Source organism: Alosa sapidissima, chromosome 6, assembly GCF_018492685.1.
Source record: "Alosa sapidissima isolate fAloSap1 chromosome 6, fAloSap1.pri, whole genome shotgun sequence".
NCBI classification, from domain to species: Eukaryota; Metazoa; Chordata; class Actinopteri; order Clupeiformes; family Clupeidae; genus Alosa; species Alosa sapidissima.
This window is the reverse complement of record NC_055962.1, coordinates 13,110,765-13,131,680: the sequence shown is the minus strand read 5'-3', so window position 1 is coordinate 13,131,680 and position 20,916 is coordinate 13,110,765. Positions and strand designations below refer to the sequence as shown.

General features: G+C 47.2%; 1 protein-coding gene across 7 annotated transcripts in view; it reads right to left on the bottom strand.

The window, feature by feature from the left end:
- cdc42bpb (CDC42 binding protein kinase beta (DMPK-like)) overlaps nt 1-20,916 on the bottom strand; it is an 81,705-nt gene that overhangs the window by 26,188 nt on the left and 34,601 nt on the right. For 4 of the 7 annotated variants that reach the window (XR_006032299.1, XM_042094958.1, XM_042094956.1 and 1 more), the window contains exons 6-19: nt 20,363-20,456; nt 16,500-16,700; nt 14,524-14,772; nt 13,560-13,797; nt 12,563-12,670; nt 11,777-11,910; nt 9,593-9,835; nt 7,656-7,766; nt 6,443-6,690; nt 5,861-5,966; nt 4,494-4,618; nt 3,420-3,525; nt 1,895-1,969; nt 97-245 (exon numbers count right to left, since the gene is read on the bottom strand). Coding sequence is in view for 6 of the 7 variants with exons in the window: in XM_042094958.1 (XP_041950892.1) it covers nt 97-245; nt 1,895-1,969; nt 3,420-3,525; nt 4,494-4,618; nt 5,861-5,966; nt 6,443-6,690; nt 7,656-7,766; nt 9,593-9,835; nt 11,777-11,910; nt 12,563-12,670; nt 13,560-13,797; nt 14,524-14,772; nt 16,500-16,700; nt 20,363-20,456 (2,187 nt within the window). In the remaining variant the exon portion in view is untranslated. The remainder of the gene's footprint in view (nt 1-96; nt 246-1,894; nt 1,970-3,419; nt 3,526-4,493; nt 4,619-5,860; nt 5,967-6,442; nt 6,691-7,655; nt 7,767-9,592; nt 9,836-11,776; nt 11,911-12,562; nt 12,671-13,559; nt 13,798-14,523; nt 14,773-16,499; nt 16,701-20,362; nt 20,457-20,916) is intronic. The other 3 variants (XM_042094961.1, XM_042094959.1, XM_042094960.1) reach the window with 1 other exon arrangement.

Sequence of the window (20,916 nt, the reverse complement as noted above, 5' to 3'; positions counted from 1 at the left end):
TGATATTGTATTTTTGTTGGGAATTTGATCTTGAGGCTTTTGTTAGTTTAAAAATCTGAAATTTAAATTTCGACTGTTTGTGGGTCGCCTCCTGACCTCTCCAGGGCGATGTTGGACGCCTTGACTTTGCGGAGCTCCTCCTGGACCAGCTGCTTGGCCCGGATCTCTGCGTCCAGCGCCGACTGCAGCTCCAGACGGGCCGACATGTCCAGCTTCTGACTGCGACGCACCTTCCACAAGGGGTCCTGCGCCAATAACAACGGGGAGTTATGGGTCAGGCAGAGATACCCTCAACATCTCCGCAGAGACCACCAGAGATGCTCAACGGGGAGTAATGGGTCAGGCAGAGATGCTCTCAACATCTCCGCAGAGACCACCATAGAGATGCTCAATGGTTGACAACGGCAAGTCTCATTAGTTGAAAATAGAATCTGCTATTTGCACCTTACAAGCCATCTGCTCCAGGCAACTATTTGTAGATTATAGCTGTGGTTCGGACTGAATGACAATTAGCATCATAAAAATTATACCAGCAACCAATATTTAAGATAGAGGTTTCATTTCACATGAAGACAGTTACACTGACTTATCTGAAACATCAATGCACCCATTACATCTTTATGTGCGCAGGACCACACACATCTACAGGTGACACTGTACACAGGTCAAGCTTACAGTGACACATGTCAACCATGATGCACAGACAATTGGTTGGAGGTGCTCGTGCTCTAACAATGACTTTGCATTCCGGGGGTTAGTCTTCAGCATTGCTTTGAGAGCTGTGAGGATAATGCAATTAGCTAAGGGGGTGGATGGATGGAGAGAGAGGTCGTAAAAACCAGAGAGAACAGAGAGAGAGAGAGAGAGAGAGAGAGAGAGAGAGAGAGAGAGAGGGAGAGAGAGAGAGAGGGAGAGAGAGAGAGAGGGAGAGGGAGAGGGAGAGGGAGAGAGAGAGAGAGTAGAAACAAGAGAAAGGTGAGAGAAAATTACAGAGGGCGAGAGGGGGTGAGGGAGAGAGGAGAGGAGAGGGAGTGACATTACGCATGCAGGCTGTACCGGATAGCATGACATCACATCCCCATGTCCAGGAAATGATGAAGCAGTGGACTCAGCTTTACTGACAGATTTACTCCGCCTCGGATTACAGGAAAGGAGACAGTTCCTATAGGGCTCGTCCTCTCTCATAGTGAAGATATACCCCAGAGGTAAAAAAGCTAATGAATCGTGGCTAGGTGTGGCATTTCACAAGCAAGATGTGACATGGCAGGATAACAGGGCTGCGGAAAAAGCCAGAGAAACTCCTCTAACTTCCTTATAAGCAACTTATTTCTTAAAAGTACTCTTTTAGGGCTATATGCGGTGTATTTATCTGGATGACATGACCATCCTGTTTTGTGGGATGAATGAGCCTTCGCTTAGGAGTTGGTATGGACTCAGTAAAAACTGCTGCAGTGTCCTTACCCAACACTGATCAAGAAGCAGCCAGTCATGCAAAACCATCAAAATCCATCTCTCCTCAACAAGAGACTTGTGATTAGCAATGGGACAAACCGAGACATTCCTTTTTGTGTTCATAAATCTTTGCCACCTTCCAAGAAATTTCACAAAGTGTGACTCAACATTTAATGCCTCAGTTTCCCAGATATGGATAAAGCCTAGCTTCTTCTTCTTTTTTTTTTTTTTGAGTAAAGGTCCTCACAGACCTAACATTTAGGAGTAGTAACATTTAACACCAAACAGAAGTAACATTTAACACCAAATTAATATGGCAATGATCAGGAAGAGTGGGCAAAGATGAATGACAAGATGATGAGCCAATCGCTGTGAAAACCCCCTTCTGATGTCCCGCCCATGGCGCAGAGGCCCTGATTGGAGGTCGCCAGGCGGCACTTACCCGCTTGGTGCCCCTGAGGACGACCAAGGGCTTCTGGGTAGGACTGGGGGTGGGAGTGGTGCCTCCAGACGCAGGCTGAGGCAGCAGTGGAGAGAGCAGCACTTCACACACATGTACGTACCACACACACTTATCACGCTTAGCAAGGACGCTGGCACTCCCATTTTGTCTGGTATAAAGTACCATTATCCAATTTCAGACACGTCTGGTTTCAAACACTCTAACCCTCATTCAGGTACAATCCTGCGTTATACACCCTAAACACAGGTTGCAGATAACTGTTCTACTTCTCACTTCACCATAGAACTAGAATCCTGTGTTATGCATGTCAAGCACTTTGCATGAAATAGATTATAGATAACTGCAGTCCAAGACAGTTAAAAATATAAAAAATACATGTTTATGGGCGAACAAAACTTTCAAGAGAATATTTTGCTTACATCTGCAATCACTTGGATCATCATTTTTTAATTCATCAAGGTATATGTGTAACATTAATCCTGAAGTCCTGAGCTCTTCACACTCTTTCTGAACCTCTCTCTTTCTTTCCCTACCGTCAGATAACTGGACAGTCTCTCTCTCTCGCTCTCTCTCTCTCTCTCTCTGGCTCTTGTCTCCGGCCTAATCCCGATTTCACGGGCAGGATATCAAATCAAAAGTGACCTCCTTGCTCACCTCGGCCGATGCCAATGTCACTCCTCCTCAATCAGCTTTCAATAGGTCAGCTATTTTAGGGGCGGCAGGCGGAACGTACTTAATGCGCTCTTAATTACATCAGTGGCCACGACGTGGCCGTCGGTGTGCTGCAGCGGATGAGTCTGTCTGTCTGTCTGTCTGTCTGTGTGTGTGTGTGCACGCGCATGTCTTTGTGAAAGTGTGTCTGCGCACATACGGATGTGTAAAGTTATGTGTAAAGTTATGTGTATATGTACATACACATGTACATACACACACACACATATATATATATGTGTGTGTGTGTATGTGTATGTGTGTGTGTGTGTGTGTGTGTGTGTTCATGTTTATGTGTGATTCATGTGTATGAATATGTGCAAGTGTGTGAGAATGGGGGGGGGGGGCCTTTATCGTTTGGCCTTTATCTGCACATGTAAGCAGGTCAGAGGGTCCGTGTCCACAAACAAACACAAGCAGCACAAGCTCAGCAGTCACACCACAAGTGCTGAGACGCCAGTAGGTGGGAGGGCACGCTGCCCTCTGTAACATCTGTGAAAGGCTCTGTAACATGCACACACAGTGTTTTTCATTTAGGAGAGAAGGCAAATATACGTATGGGATGTTGACACTGTTGGTGGTTCAACACTAAAGTAACCGCTGTTGTGGTGCTTACTAGAGAAGACAGAAAACTGATTTGACAGAAAAACAGACAGACCACAAACTGAAGGTACAGGCCTCTTCTGAGGGAGAGAGGGCAGGTTATGGAGGGACATGGAGGTAGGTGTGTGTGTGTGTGTTTGAAGGTGAGGAGGGAGGAGTGTGTGTGTGTTTGCAGGTGAAGGGGTCTCACCAGAGGTCGGGATCCGAGGCTGGAGCTGCGTAGAGACTCCAGCTCCTCGGTCATCTTGGAGGCCAAGGCCTGCAGGTAGCCACGAGCGTCCTTCTCATCACTCACCCTTTGGGTACACAGTACACACACACACACACACACACCACAATCAGTCTTGTCTTTCAGTTGAGGACCAAAAAAATAATATATATATATATATATATATATATATATATATATATATATATATATATATTTCACAGTCACATCCTAGCTCACAGGATCCGAGGCACCCAGCACACGGTAAGTACCCTGGAGTGACAGGTTGTTCCTGAGAGTGTGGAATGTGATAGCCAGTGCGTTTGGGAGCGGCCGACTCAGCAATAAAAAAAGAAGAGGAGGGGGGACGAGACACACACACACACACACACACACACACAGAGGGGCTGGGGTGTGGTATGTTGCACGGGGCCACCTCTTCCTGCCTTGGACATGTGGTATTCAGCATTAAATGTGCCATAGACAATATACTGGGTGGGGTGCACCGAGGGTCCAGCCCTGAGTCAAAGCTACGCTGGTGCCAAGAGCACAGTTAGCTACAGCCAGAGCTGTGGTGGACACACAGTGTTATTACGCGTGGACCACACTGTTGTTGCTGTGGGAAGGGCAGCAGGGGCATAATGCTTTGTGTAGTAATACATGTTGCGTTACTGGTTTTAAGGTTTTCTTATCGCCACAAGAGTAGTGAGATGAACTGAACTGTATGGAAGTATGACTGCCAGGGGAAATACTGTCATGATAATACGGCGTGGCTGTTTGTTGGAGATGCTTCTTAACAAAGAGGCCTAGTGTGTGTGTGTGTGTACACTTTAATGTGAGTGTGTGTGTGTATACTTTAATGTGAGTGTGTGTGTGTGTGTGTGTACACTTTAATGTGTGTGAGTGTGTGTGTGTACACTTTAATGTGTGTGAGTGTGTGTGTGTGTACACTTTAATGCGAGTGTGTGTGTGAGTGTGTGTGTGTACACTTTAATGTGAGTGTGTGTGTGTGCGCGCGTGTGTCAAAGAGTGTGTGAGTTGTGGGAGTCCTCTCACCACTGGATGATCTCAGCAATCTGAGCTTCCCAGTGAGCAACACTCTCCTTCTTGGAGGCCAGGTCCTGCAGCTCATCCTCCAGCTGACGGTTCTGGGTAGTCAGCTTGTCCACAAACGTGCACAGCTGCAGGGGAGAATACACACACACACCATGTAAAGACACACAAACACGTGTGCACAAGGAACACACACACACAAGAGAGATACATAAGTAGTGCACAAACGAAAGTAGTACACACAGAAACCATTCTCTCTCTCTCGCTCACACACACACACAGCCAAAGACAGGCAGCCACAGACACACACACACACACACAGCTTGAAGAAACGCTCAGGTAAAAACCACAAGTAGAAACCACAGGTACATGAACATACATAGACACTCAGAGCCGGACAGTAACGGAGTACTAACCCTAGCTTCGAGATCGGGCTAGCCATGCAAATAAATCACTGTTTTACACCATTTACGAGGCTCAATGCATCTCCACACTTCATTGGTAGACTTCCGAGGGCCCTGACATTTAAAACGAGACATTGAGAACTTTGAAAAAGCACTGGTAGTTTACTTACAAGACAATTTATGCAGACAGTATCTTCACGAAGTTTAGCGTTTGCAGCCATCTTGAATTTAGTCACGATAAGTCGAGCGACAAGTAAGAATGAACAGGTATGATAAGGGATCAGATTCCAAAAATAATTCAGTGGAAATGCATGGATTCCAGTTTCTTCCAGTAGCAGCAACTGCAATCCATGCATTTCCACGGAATGTATAATAAACAACGGAAATAAATGTCAGGGTCCTCGGAAGTCTACCAATGAAGTGTGGAGATGCACACTTCATTGGTAGTGTAAAACAGTGATTTATTTGCATGGCTAGCCCGATGCCGAAGCACTAGCGCCAGATTTTGGAGTGCAGGGGACAAGCCGAGATGGGCTATGAGACATACGTTCACACTCGGTATCATGTTTCAGCACACTTTAGGTCAATATCACACCGGAATTCTCCTTTAAGTAGACATCTGACTGTTGTACTTTTACTTGTACTTGAGTAAAATTTAGCAAAGGGTATCTGTACATTTACTCAAGTAATGAAGCTGTGTACTCTGTCCGCCTCTGGACACACTCTCACTCAGTACATACAAAACCACAAACAGGCAGCCACAAAGACACACACACACACACACACACAGCATGAACAGACGCTCATATACATGTAAAATCCACACATGCAGAAAATTCACACACACAGAGGTATAAATTCTCACACATATGTAGAACCCACACACACACACAATGAGAGAGGGTCAGTCTCCGTGTGCCTGTGGTTCCTAAAACAACCGGCCGGCACTCTGGGGGGGTAACTCACCCTGTCGTTCTCGGACGTCAGCTTGCGGTTCTCCTCGGTCAGCAGGTTGCGGTCGCGCTCGCCCTTCACCTTCAGCGCGCCCACAGTCTCGTCCATCTCGGTTTGCCTGAACAGCAGGTGTAGAGAGAGAGAGGGGGGACATGAGGGGAACGTTTCTAAAGAACGTCTGTGGTACATGGAGGCCAGACTGACCCCCAAAAAAACACTACTCCTGTAACTCTACTCCTGTGTTTTGGCCTGAACGGAAATCTGGTGGACCCATAGGCATGTTAAGATCTCCACCACTTTTCCTGACATTCACAACAGACTATGAGGCCTGTCTACTTGGGTGGCAACCAACTTGTGCTTTCAATTTGGCATAACCACCCTAAATATGCAGAACAATAACAAAACATCACCTGTGTTTGTTCATAGGCTTCTTCCAAGTTCTACTGTCAAGTGCACCAAGCCAGAAACATGTGTGTATATGTTTAGGGCTGTATGCATGTGTATTCATGTGTATGTGCATATATATGTGTGTATGTGTACATATATGTGCATCCGTGTGTGTGTGTGTGTGTGTGTGTGTGTGTGTGTGCGTACCTCTCGCGCTTGGCCTTCTCCAGCTTGTCCTTGAGCATGAGCAGCTCCTTGTGCAGCGACAGCTGCTGTCCCTCGGAGTCGTGCAGCTCCTTGCGCAGGTTCTTCATCTCGCTGGTGTGCGAGGCCTCGCGCCGGACCAGCTCCTCCTCGTAGAACAGCACCTTCTTGTCCAGCTCCGACTTCAGCTTGGACAGCTCCTGTTGCGCGTCCGCGCTCAGGCCGGAGGCACGGCCAGTGCCCTGCTTCATCTGGGGGAAGACAGCAAGTAGTGGGGGGTGACTTGATGAACTTAGGACTTCATGGCTATTTCTTATGCAAAAGTAGCAGCCTGTCAATTCAAGGATTTAGGGGGCTGTGGAGAGCAGCATGGTGGTGCTCTCTGGTCACACTAAGTCATACTACTGCTACTACTACCACCATTGCTGCTACCACTACTACCACCACCACCAAAAACAAATACTACTGCTACAATTAAAGCTGCTACTGCTACTACTACTACTACTACTACAATTATTATGATCTTAACATGAATACTGTGCTTGATACTATTACTACTATTATTCATAGAAGGGGGGGGGGGGGGGTAGAGAGGGGTTCTGTGGGGGGTGGGGAGGATGGAGGTGTCTGGGCCAGCTGTTCTCCCTGTGCCATGCCAACGGCAACAACACGTATCAAAACAGGCAGAGCGCAGGGGCTAAAAATACACATAGGACATCCCGCCGGAGTCTGGAGCAGTCGTGTGTGTGTGTGTGTGTGTGTGTGTGTGTGTGTGTGTGTGTGTGTGTGTAAAGGAAGACAGGAGGACGGTGAGAATAAGTAGTCAAAACTGATGACTAACAGGAGCAAAGGGAGAAGAATGGAGTAAAGTTTGGGGCTAGGGCTAGTGGGACGTACAAATCCTTTTTGTGTGTTATTTTGTCTTATCTGAAAATAAGTCACATTGTGAGTGAACGCGCTATAAAGAAATAGGTCTATGTAGTATAGGCTAGTCTCTAGTCATAATTGATGCCTAGATGACCATTAGCCTATTTGTGTTAAGATAATTATGAATGTAGATGACCAATAGCCTATGCGTGTAGAGATAATTATGAATACAGATGACCAGTACAAAGCCAATATAATGGAGTGGGAGGCAAGGAGAGGTAAGATGAGAGGACAGATGATGACCGATGACCAGAGTAGGAAGGGGGGTCCACCAAGCGTGACCTCTGACCTTTAGGCTCTCCAGCTCACTCTCCAGCTGTTTGGAGTAGACCTCGCTGTGCTCACGCAGCTTGCGCTCCTTGGAGGCGTCCGCCTTGGCATCCTCCAGCTGACCCTCCAGCTAATGGGAGAGAGCACAGAGATTAGCGCATGCAATTACCCACACACACACACAATTACCCTCACACACAGACACACACACAATTACCCTCACACACAGACACACACACACAATTACTCACACACACACACACACACACACACACACCCTCACACACACAATTACCCTCACAGACACACTTATCCCCTCTCTCTCTCACACACACACAATACTACCATCTCTCTCACACACAAACACAAATGCAGTCATCCTCTTTGTCACTCATGCCTACAGGAGGTTGAACTCACATAACTCACATGAACTCTTGAATTTCCCCGTGAGGATCAATAAAGTATGTATCTATCTATCTATCTATCTATCTATCTATCTATCTATCTATCTATCTATAAGCACACCTTTGGCCATTCTCACACACAAACACACACACAGCCAGCCATTGCAGGCTTCACACATAAGCCTGCAGGCATACACACACACCGAAATGTAAACATATGCTTTGTCCTAATCACCATCATCATCATATGCATGCGTGCACACACTTCCTCTAACATGTGCTGACACACAAGTCCTGCTGGTCGCCGCGCCGATGGGCTGGGTGTGGAAACCTGACCCGTCCGAGGGCCTCTGCCCTGTCTGCTGGGTATTGATCCCATGGAGGCCACGGAGCACTTTAAAAAGGGAGCTAACGTCCGTCATTCAGCCAGCCGAGCGTGCCTGACTGCAGACTAAACACTGAGTAAGCTCACACCCAGGAATGGCCTCCCCCACCCAACACACACACACACACAGCAACTTATGCACACACACATGCATACACACATGCATATACACACACACCCTCCACCTTTTCAATCCATGGGATTGCCTGTATTCTGTTAGACATAAATACCAGGACACAGTGGATCTACATCAGTATGTGTGTACCGGACAGCCTGCTCATGAGTTGTAATGGAGCTGCTACAGAACGTTCCAGAAGCAGGTTGGGCTTCGCTGCTCAACAAAAGGGCCCAATGCGCTGGTGCGTTCACCCCAGCCACCAGCCCCAGCAGTCGGGGGGGGGGGGGGGGTCAGTGCTGTCCATCTGTCCCCTGTTAGCTCCAGGCCTCCAGAGGGTGGGGGGTGTGGGCGGGAGGTGTGGCTGTCCCCAGGGAACACATTCCTGCTGTCAGCCGTGGAGACTCAGGCCCCATTCAAGCTGTGGCTAAGCAAGCGCTCAGCAAGGCATGCCAACTCCCTATGGCTGTCTCCATACCGCACACCCTAACAGTCATAGGGGAAATATGTGGTGTGTGTGTGTGTGTAGTGGATAGACAAGTGTTGCCGTGACCATGGGTGGCCAATGGCATTGTGGGTAATGATTCTGACGGGTGGCGGTAATAAAGCCAACACGTGCCAAGAGAAAGGTTACTATGGTGACAGGAATGCCAGAGTCAACAAAGGATTCTCCAGCTTCTCTCTAACAAACACAGACAGCCAGTCAGGTAGTTTCCATAATGAGCCTCAACATCTTTTGACTTATCAGCACACACCTCCCTGCAAGCATTGTCTCACACCTGTCAATTTGATTTCCATTACAACACAGAAACACACCCACACCGCCCTCTTTGTCACCATCATGAAGCAGATCAGTTTTAACACCCTCTCACACACACACTTTCATTTTCACAATGACACACCAGTGCATGCACACACACACACCAAAGGCCTCCTCCCACCCTCTGAGCATTATCTACCATGCAGTGTCATTTTCACAATGACACACCAGAGCACACACACACAGACACAGACACAGACACAGACACACACAGGTTCCCCCCGCCCCTCACCTCCTTGCGGGCCTTGTCGGTCTTGCGGATGTCCTGGCGCATGGTGTCCAGCTTCTGCATGACCACGTCCATCTCCTCCTCCTTGTCGCGGAGCTGGCGCGAGAGCCGCTGCTTCTGCGAGCGCAGCTCGGCCATGCGCTCGTTCAGATCGGAGAACTCCTGCATGGCCAGCTTGCGCTGCTGGTGCGCGTCCTTCAGCTCCTTCGTCTGGGACTTCAGGCGCTCCAGAGACTCCACCAGTTGCTGGGAGGACAGGAAGAAAGGGGGGGGTGGAGGGAGAGAGCAAGGAAGAAAGAGATGGAGGGGGAGATATAGAAAGAGAGAGAAAGAAAGCACACAAAATATTAACGGGCTTGTATGCACCTATAAGCAGGAGAAGAGAGACAGGGAGAAGGAAGAATGAAGGAAGAGGTAGAATATGCACATAGCCTACATGTCAATCACAAGAGAACAAGAGAGAGAGAGAGGGAGAGCGCACCAGAAAGATATAGATAGTTTTGACAGAGATAAAGAAACAGAAGGAGGTCATAGCGCAGAGAGAGTGAGAGAGAAAGAGAGTATAGAGGAAGACAACAAAAATGACAGATGTGAACGAGGGACAGACAGAGGCAGCGAGAAATGCTAGAGGTTTCTGTAGAAAAACACAAGACCATTATGGCTGACCGGTATTGGACCCTTTCAAGAGAGTTCCATTATCAGCATCATAGCTGGCCCCACAAGACTTCCTTTTTAACATTCCATATGTTATCTTAATGCAGAGGAAGTAGATTGGGGCCCAAATAGAACGTTCAAGCATTGTTTTTGTTTTTATTGTTGAAAGGGTCCATTGGAGGAAATAAACTAGAGGACCGTGGCTATCCACATGCAGCACACTCATTTCTTCATTTGCTGGAATCTATTTTCGCTTATGCACCAAATCAGTCCAGCCATTCCTCAGGCATTCTATACTGTCTGTCTAAAAGCACTACAACAACTAACCAAGTAACCAATTAACTAACCAACCAACTAATCAATCAACCAACAAAACAACACTCTACATGTATCCTCCTCTAGCGCAGCCATGTAGTCAACAGTCCTCTTCTGGACAAACCAGAGAAACAAACAAGAAACAAACAAATAAACAAATAACTGAATATTTATCCCAATAAGACAGATAGTGACCAGTCTATCTTTAGCACTGCCATTCCGCCAACATTCCTTTTCTGGACATCTATGCGGCTCCAACACAGTGGGGACAGAATGCCAGGCTGAATCAGATTAGGGGAAGGCACAGTAGAGGGGTTTGACCCTGGCCTGAGTAACAGAATGATGACATTCATCAGGAGAGAGGAGGCCTAGTGTTTATGAAGTCCACATAATCAAGTACAGCCCAAGGATATTGAGTTAAGAGGGGGGTGGGGCAAAGCTGAGAGGGGATGTGTTTGGTGGGACTGGTTACTCAAACCAAATCACTGTGTGTGTATGTGTTTGAGACAGAGCACGACAGAGAGCGTGTATAAGTGTGTGTGTTAGAACATGGATGTATGTGAACCTTTGTGTGTGTGGGTTTGTGTGTGGGTTCGGCAGCTGCACAGCGGTCATCAAGCCATTTGCGTCAAACAGTGCTGCTAATGGCTACTCCGTCCACATAATGCCTAGTAATGGCTTCTCAGCAGGCATCAAAGACTCACAATGACACTGCAATGTATGAGCTGAACGTCCTCCTCAAAAACATATTTACTATCCGCCCTATGTCCACAGCCCGTATCCTTACTTACACACACACACTTCCTGTTCACGGACACTATCAGACACTACATAAAGGGTTTGTTTGCTGGCTGACTATTCAGAATGACAAATGTCTCATGGACAGATATGGGACTACTGATCTGCTGGGTTATATTTGTAGTGTCATTACCCAGGGATTACAAAGAGCATTATTCATGTGATGCAAGTCTTCTTTGTGATCATGTGTTTCTTGCCAGGAAAGAAACAAAGCCTCTCCTACTCATTCACACTTTGAGTCACAGACCTCAAGGATATCCATGTCCACCGTCTTTAACAGGGACGGAATCAAATCTCCACACTTTACATGGCGTCATTAGTGGCTTCACTTTGACCAACCATGGAGCCCAGGGGGCACTGGCCCAAGCCCGCTGCCCAGCAGACAGCCACTTTTCTGGGCCACGAGGGCCAGCATCGTACCTTGTGGATCTCCTCCTTCTCCTGCCGCAGGGCCTTGACCTGCTTGTCCAGGGCCTTGAGCTTGGTGGAGGAGCTCTCGTAGTCCTGGCGCAGGGTCACCGCCTCCTCCAGCTGGTGCTCCAGCCTGTCAGAGTCTGAAGAAAAGACAACCACTACAGTGAGCGTAAAATTCATCAATTCATCCATCCATCCATCCATCTATTTATTCATTCATGTATGTGCCATTGGGTGTTTGCAGAAGCCTAGTTACTTTCTAAGAACCTGCAAGAACACCACATCTTTTCCGTCCTAATATTTTCTCTTTTCTGATAACTGGTTGTTAATTTCAAAATATAACAATTATTATCACATTTAGCACCTGCTACATGATTAAAACTCATCAAAAAGCCTAAAAATTAGCTGTGGTTACTTTGAGGCATACTAGCTGTTGTAATCAGTCCTTTACATGAAAGGCACTGATGCTATGACCCATATCTGATTTGCTTTTCTGCGTGCTGGTTGCACTTTACACTAGAACAAATGTCTGGAAACTATTTCATGCCAAAGCAAACATGATTGAGTCTAAAATGGAGACTAATTATAGGCCATGCTGGCCTTCAGACACTGTCCTCTAACATGAAAGGGCAGAGTAACTCATGAAAGTTCAATTCTATTAAATTAATCATAAACCACATCTGTGGAGTCTGCTGACTGGTGTAGATATAACGGTTCATGTGACCGTTACAGTTCATGGACTCAGTCCTTAATGGAACCCAGAAGTGTGTGTGTGTGTGTGTGCCACCTCACCGGCTAGTTTCTTCTTCAGACGGTCAATCTCCTCGTTGAGCTTCTTGATCTCCTTGTCTCGGCCCAAGGTGCTGGTCCCGCGACCTGACCCGCCAGCCTGTGCTGATTCTGAGAGAGAGAGAGAGAGAGAGAGAGAGAGAGAGAGAGCAGACGGAACCAGGATGTTGGTTAGAAAACCCAACACGCGAGGTGAAGTGAGTACTACAGTGTGTGCCACAAGTGACCAAGGCCCTACTGCAGAGATAAGTGGCCAACACACACAAACACACACACACATGAAAATTGTGTATGACCAATGTTGACTGATATTGATCAAGTCCTCCATCCATGTCATGATCAATATGAAAAGGTCTGGTTGAAACTTGGATGTCTAGACACTATTGTTAGCCTCCAGATAACCTTGACAAATAATCCTATTTCCTATTCTGAGAAAGCGCAGGAAATAAAGAAGTTAGACAGAATTTCCCACACCAGATGACAAGGACACGCTAGTGTGAGTCACCAGAGACTGAGGGGGGATGATCCTGTGTGTGTGTGTGTGTGTGTGTGTGTGTGTGCACATCTGTGATGTATAAAATCCCTCATTAAACATTGAACCCAGAGAAAGGTAGGTGTGGATCATGAAAAAAAAGTAACTAAAAAGACACTGCTTGAGACAGGCAGAGGTAAAAGTACAAACTCAAAGGCTGAACAATCTATGCAGACTGGGGGTTAGGTTTGCTTTGTGTCTGAAGGCCATGTTTTCAGAGAGCCAACAGCTGGTTGTGCTAAAATCTGTGTACACCCGTAGACAGACAGACACAGACACTGTGTGTGTGAGTGTGTGTGAGTGTGTGTATGTTTATGTGCATTTCTGTCCCTACCCTGTTGATGTATGTGTATGCATGTACCGGTATGTGTGAGTGTGTTTCTGTCCCTCCCCTGTTATGTGCATGCGTGTGTGTGTAAGCATGCATGTATGTGTTTATGTGTGTGTTCTGTGTGTTTGGGTTCCTACCCTGCAGCTTGCGGTTCAGCTCCTGGTTCTCCTTCTCCAGGCTGCGGATCCTCCTTTCGAAGGCCTCCACCTGCAGGCCACCGTCCGCCTCCACTGTCGCCGAGCCCCCTGTACCGGGCAGCGCAGACAGGCGCACCGTGCCGCAGTCCGAGAAGCAGCTGTCTGTGGTGTAGGTGAAGCCCACGAAGGGCAGGTGCTGACCGGTGAAGCCCGTGTGGGACATGGGCGGTGCAATGTCCTACGAGAGAGAGAGAAAGAGAGAGAGAGAGAGAGAGAGAGAGAGAGAGAGAGAGAGAGAGAGAGAGAGAGAGAGAGAGAGAGAGAGAGAGAGAGAGAGAGAGAGAGAGAGAGAGAGAGAGAGAGAGAGCTTTAAAACACCAATCACTGCAGGCATATATAGCTACTGAAATTAGCCTGAAGATGCTAAAGCTCAAAATTACTTACATTATTAAATAATTAATTATTTATGATATTAGTTCCTATAGTTCAACTTGTAGATTAAAGGAGAATTCCGGCAATTTTTCACATAGATCTCCGTTTCTCGAGGACACAGAGCACTGTCAATTTTATCGTACTGACAGTACTCGGGGACCTTGAGAAACAGAAGTAGGAGTTTTTCTTTAAGGGGCAACCAAAAATATGGTAAATGGGTCATGGGGTTCAGGTTCTGGGCTCTGCTAAAGAGTTTCCACTGAAATTAATTGAATTCATTGGTGAAGGGATATGTTTGACAGTTAAGGAGTGCATGAGCTAATAAACTATATAAAAATAAATAAACACTATTTGTTTGTTTGTTTACCGATTAAAAAAAAAACTATTGCTGTAAATCATTATCTCTGTGAAAAGAGTTATTACACTATCTTTATGTTCTAGTTATGAATTCTTTCATCATTCTCATCTGACCGACCATCCCCGACATCCCCAAAGCAAGCAGGGCGGGACAAGAGGTGACCCGTGAACTTACAGGGTTTTTCAGGACGTCGTCGTCTACGTCGAAGTTGGATGTGTCGGAGGGCGAGCTGACATCGGGGATGTACGGCGCCTCGGTGTTGCGGATGTTCTCCCAGTCTATGCCAGCGAAGAAGGGGTGCCGACGGAATTCCTCGATGCCGTTCTGGCCCAGGCGGCGCTCTCGACTGCAGATGAGCCGCTGGATCAGGTCCTTGGCGTCCTCCGACACGTCCGTGATGTGGGAGGGGAACTGGAAACGCTCCTACAGACCAGAGAGAGACAGAAGGTTCCAGACGGGTGAGAATGGGGATCAAGTAGTGTCAGAATTAACATTTTTAATCATATTTAAAATGAGTTTTAGCCAATCTCCCAGAGACAGAGAGCGAGAGGGAGAGAGACAGACGGACAGACAGACAGACAGACAGACAGAAAGATAATGAAGGATCTAGAAGGGTGATAGGGAGAGCTATCAGATATTTAATTTGTAATCATTTTTACTTTCACAACGGACAAGGATTTTTAGCAGCTTTCATCAAACATGATATGTCTCTGTGTTTGTTTTTCCCGAAAAATGGAAATAAGGGCCAGCTTCTATGAATCACATTTCCTAAACACAGCACAGGCACACACACACACACGCAGACAGAGTGAGACCCAAACAAGTAAGGAGGAGATGATGGGGTGTGAAATAAATCCAATTTCTGTCCTCGTTCTGAAGGACTGAGACGTCGGTGGCTTTTCTCTAGCGTAGCTTTACATGAAACGATTTCCATGTGACGTTCCTACGCAGACTGAACCACGTTCCATCTTGTATTAATCACGCTGGATTGGATCTGGAGACAGTCAGCAATATCTTAAAGCTCGACAGAACTGCTTTTCTCTGGTTTTAGAATGATTTTCAATAAACATAATTAAACTGTGTTTTCCTACTGCTGAGGTGGGGGGCCAACACACACAAACAAATCATCTGTGAGCCATATAACAACAAGACCTCCATCCAAGTCATGATCAATATCTGAAGGTCTGTTTTGAAAATCTGGCAGCAACACAGGCCCCTAGACACTGTGGATAGCCCCGAGATATATTCCTTCTTTCTCGTAAATGTAGACCAGCCTTGAAATATCATCTGCGCTGCATCACTAAGGGGTCTACTGTAAGGAGAAAAAGCAGTGTGTGTGTGGAATCAATTGGCCGTGGAGTGGTTATATCCTCAACCTAAGTCACCCAGGCAGACACATGCACGCACACACAGACACACACACGCACACAGACATACACACACGCACGCACAGACACAAGCACGCGCACATACACAGACACGGCCCCTCCTTGCCTTAGCGGTGCAGAGGACGCCACTGGGATGCCTCTTTGATGTGTCGGCGGCGCTCCACACTCATGCAAATTCCATACAAATCCCTAACCCCTCCTCTACACACACACACACACACACCTCTCTCAAAAGCCTCCACACACACCACCCTTGACTGCTGCATACTCTCTACCCTATTTTCTGGGTTACAGAGCCGGTTAACAGCAGGGCAGCGACAAGGGTGGGGGATGACAGGGTACAGGGTGGGGAGATGAGAAGAGGAGAGGAGAGGTGTGGAGAGGAGAGAGGAGAGGTGAGGGGAAGAGAGAGGGAGAGGAGAGGTGAGGGGAAGAGAGGTGGGGAGAGGAGAGAGGAGAGGTGGGGAGAGGAGAGGAGAGGAGGTGGAGTGTGGATGCTTCTGAGAACAGGAATAAGGTAATTGTGCCCAACAGTTCCAGTCTACATTTCAAGCCTGAATATGTCATGAATGAGATTCAGTTTGTTGCCTTCATGCAAATAAAATATGCTAAATGAATGTAGCCTAGACCACAACATCCAAATGAGCCTGATTTGGCAAGGGTTCCACAGACAGACAGACAGACAGACAGACAGAGATCAGAAAGAAAGAAAGAAAGAAAGAAAGTAGTAAATGATGACACCAGATGGCTAACTGCTCTCACCTCGTGGTTCATGATCTTGCCGTAGGTCTCCACAAGTGACTCTGCGTAGAAGGGGGTCTCTCCGTAGAGCATCTCGTACATGCAGACGCCCAGGGACCACCAGTCGCACTCTGGCCCATACTTCCCCATTCCGTCCTCCATTGCCTGCAGGATCTCCGGAGAGATGTAGTCCGGGGTTCCCACGGCAACCGACGACTGGACCTGGGAAACGGGCAAAGGGACCAATAGAATTATGGCGTTGACCAGCGAATGTTCTTAGCAGTCGCTTCTCTCAGGCAGTTTTCACCACGCCGTTTTCACATTTAAAGCTCACAAAAACAGGCTGTGGTGTTTCGAGAGTAAAGTTCGAGATGTCAGCCCTGAGGCCGAGGCCTAGATCTGTCCCCGCATGCCCCGATTCCCACAATGACGGACATAAATTGAATGGCTCACACTACGCATGCGCCCATTCCAAAAATGTCGGACATAAATTTCATGGCTCACCAAAATGGCAATTGCATGCAGATGGCAGGAGCAACACTCACAGACAGACATACCCATAAATACATACAACATCCAAAGCTGAGGATGTGGCATGGTGTTAATGAGAGAACACACTTTCAGCCCCCCCCCTCCATTCTGAGATAGAACATTAAAACGGTTCACAAAGCCTTTAGCCTCAGAGGCGGGGGAAAAGGGGGAGACCTCTGGGGAATTCTAAACACACTGCATGCAAAAAAGAACACACTCTGTCAATAGCTTCAAAGGAAAAAATAGCACAAAGACTCGCTCTCTCATATCGGCGTCTTCTTAACCTGAGGTTATTATTAATTCCTCCGTGCGCTGAGGAGGGAGACTGGAAACTGGATGAAGACGCGTCCCACAGCTCAGGCAATAAAATTAGCATGAAAGAACAGAACATTAACCCAGACCCATAAATTAGCCTGAATGCAGCTTGCCCCTGAGCTAGTCGAGCTCGTTCAGATTTAGACTTCCAGCGCAGAGACTGGGAACAGCGATGCGCTGGGAGAGAACAGCTGATTACAGAGCAGTTAGAGCTGTATGGTTTTGTACAGGATCTAAACACAACCATCTGTACCATTTGAAACATCATTTAGAATATGTCTGTACTGTACATCAATCTTTGTACATTTCTCTACTTGGTTTAAACAGAACCTCTATGCAGTTCTATGCAGTTCTATGCAGTTCTATGCACAACTGCTGAATGGTTCCATCAATGATCTACTCAAAACCTCTACAGACTTAAGAGAGCACAGTGACCTCCAAATCACTTACTACAGCTTTTGGTCTGATGGGGCTGAGTGACAACAGAGTCTACATCAAGATGACAGGACCGCTAGTATGTCCACACCATCTGTGTGTAGATGTGTGTCTGACTATATAGCTTGTTAAGGCCCTGTCAGGTGTAGGTCACTGGGGCAGAGCTGAGATGAGCTGACCATAGTACCGCTCCTCCACATGACGTCAAAATGTGCCGTGTCTTAATGGTGTGTTTATGTCTTGAGAGAGATATGGAGAGACTGAATGCGTGTCTGTGTGAGAGTGTGTAGGTGTGAGTGTGTGTAGGTGTGAGTGTGTGTAGGTGTGAGTGTGTGTGTAAGTGCTCGCACTGTGTGCTGCTTGGCCAGTGGACCGGTCAGGTCCCATTTCGCTGTCTAGAATTGCTTGAAGACTTGTCACCAGCCCCAGTATTATGTAAGTCACGCTACTAACCAAGGCAGTGCTGAACAGAGCGAACAAGCACGAGAGTGCATGCACTCACACACACCTCCCTTACTCTTGCCCAACACACACGTCCCTCCTGCCTGCCCAACACACAAACGAACACACACAAGCACACCTTCCTCCCTTCTGCCGAACACACACACACAGAGAAACACACACACACAGAGAGGAGAGCAACATGCAGAATCACACACGTACCCACTGACTGCCATCCCTCCCTCCCCAACCACACATTCTCTCCTTGTGACTGCCATGGGGTTTCACTGCCCAGCGAATGCTTGACAGGATCCTCTTAAACACTCACACAGTCATTGACAAACTCGCATGAGGCACTGCACAGAGGCTACTTTTAGCCATTAAGGGAACGACATCATTGTGCTGGGATGAGACTGCAGACTAGTGACTCATGGACAGTCTGAGTCAGTGACAGGGACTACTCAAACAAACAGAGCAGTCCGATAAACATGATCTAATCCCCGCTTTGGACTAAAGAACCTGACTCAACCCTGGCTGACGGGAGGGTCCGTGATCTCGGTCTAAACAGTAATGCTGACTGAAGTGGCAGGCATACGCTATTCTTGAAAAAAAAAAATCTAAATAATTCTAAAATAATTAAAAAAGACAGTTATATGAGTCTGTAGATTTTGTAGATCATTTATTAGCAATTCCATTGTCGCTACTGCAGTGAAAATAACCGTTCTCCTGTTAAAAATACACATTATCCTGTTAACTTTCTAACTATGACACCACTGACATCACTACATAAAGTATTTGAGGCTATTTTTATTTTATTGTAAATATGCTCAGAGGCATTTTAACAAGCTCAAACATCTTGTGTAATCTCTGAAACCAGCTGGCTTCCAGAGCATATGCTACCTGTGTGTGCGTGTGTGTGTGTGTGTGTGTGTGTGTGTGTGTGTGTGTGTGTGTGTGTGTGTGTGAAAAACTGTATTTTCATATACGGTATGTTTTTTTGTGTGTAGTACTGTGCAGTGTGAGCCTTGCATCAGCCTGCCTTGTGAGGAACCAGGCCGCATTACAGGCGCTGCTCATTCCGTGACTGCCGTCTGCTCTCGTCAGCAGTCCGCCTGGGATTTCCCGGGGCATCTGCGCTCTTGGTCGACTTACCACCCAAATGCCACCCCCCCCCCCCCCCTTAAACGTCACAGTGTGCCCACTTGGCACAAGCACACATACGCCACTTTCTGATTACCCAATCAGCCAGCGCGATCCCCTCCCATTACCAACTACAACCAGTTCCAGTGCCCAGTGTGTCGTACCCAGCTGGGTTCGTCTGGGCTGGACCTGGCTGGTGGTGAAACATTAGCCAGATGTGAACTTGACCCGTAAGAATCAGCCATCACAATGACCACTGACGACATCAGGAGAGGAGGTGGAATTTTGCTATTGTTTGCCATGTGTCTGGGCAGCGGGGTAGGGTAGGGGTGGCATTGTGCCTCTAGTATATGCCATCCTGTGAGTTTGTTATGCCTAGCAGACACCTTCTTCACAGCATATCATTACAGGCAATGTACAAGTACAGGCATACATTGTTTTCTTGGATCAGCCTGTGCGCACCATGGGTATGGAACCTTAGACCGTACCTTGTTCGTACCTTGATCTACCAGTTCACCTACGACTATCCCAAATCTTCATTATTTAATTAATTTTTGGTGTTTTCAGCTGATAATACAACTTTTGACATGACAACTTTTTGAGCGATGTCAATAAGAAATGTTTAAGTTCTTTTTCCTGGGGTACATTAACCATCAGTAGGTAGATTTTCATGGGCATCCAATCAGAACGCATGGAACAGGTCATGTGGTTAGCCCCCTACATTGCCACCTTACGGCAGGGATCACATAGGCCAGCGGCAAGCGTAACACAGCGCTCAGACCATAATAAGTTCTCTCTCGTTCTTAAGTAACACAAACGGTGTGCCTAAACTGACACCTGAATACGCTTGCGTTGCGTTTTGAAAGTTGAACCAAGTTCAACGCTCAGCTTGTTTAGTGCTAGTGTTACGCCAGCGCTGCCACCGTTCCGCTGCCGAACCAAAGAGTATAATAGGAAACCTGCCGCTTGCCGCTGGTCAGTGTGATCCCCGCACAATAGCCTGGCGAGGGGAGAGGTCTTACCGTGCCATCGGGCATCATTCTAAGACAGGAACCGAAGTCAGCCAGGCGGATGTGTCCATTCATGTCCAGCAGAACATTGTCTGGCTTGATGTCCCTGATAACCATTAGAAAGAGAGAAATAAAATAAAATAAAAAGATACAGTGAAAGAGAGACTATGTTGAGAACATGCACCAAAACACAACATGAAATGCAAGATTCTTTCTAGCAAATCACTCGATAGAATGAGTCACAAACACCTTTCGTGGCAAATCTTCCTCACATCTTTTTTTTTATCAAGCGCTCTCTCTTTCTGTTTCCATCTTACTTGCTCTCTCTGTCTCTCCTTTTTCCATCTTTCTCTCTCCCTCTATGTCTCTCTCCCTCTCCTTTTTCCATCATTCTCTCTCTCTCTCTCTCTCTGATCTGTATGTCTCTGTGTCACTGGTCTCGGAGTGGCGGGTAAGGGCTCTGCCCGGCTGGCCTTGCAAGGGCCACACACAGAGTGGCCTCTGTTCCACAGGGTTGGCACCACGCTGGGCACCACAGGCACGAAGTAAACACAGCAGGCAGGACT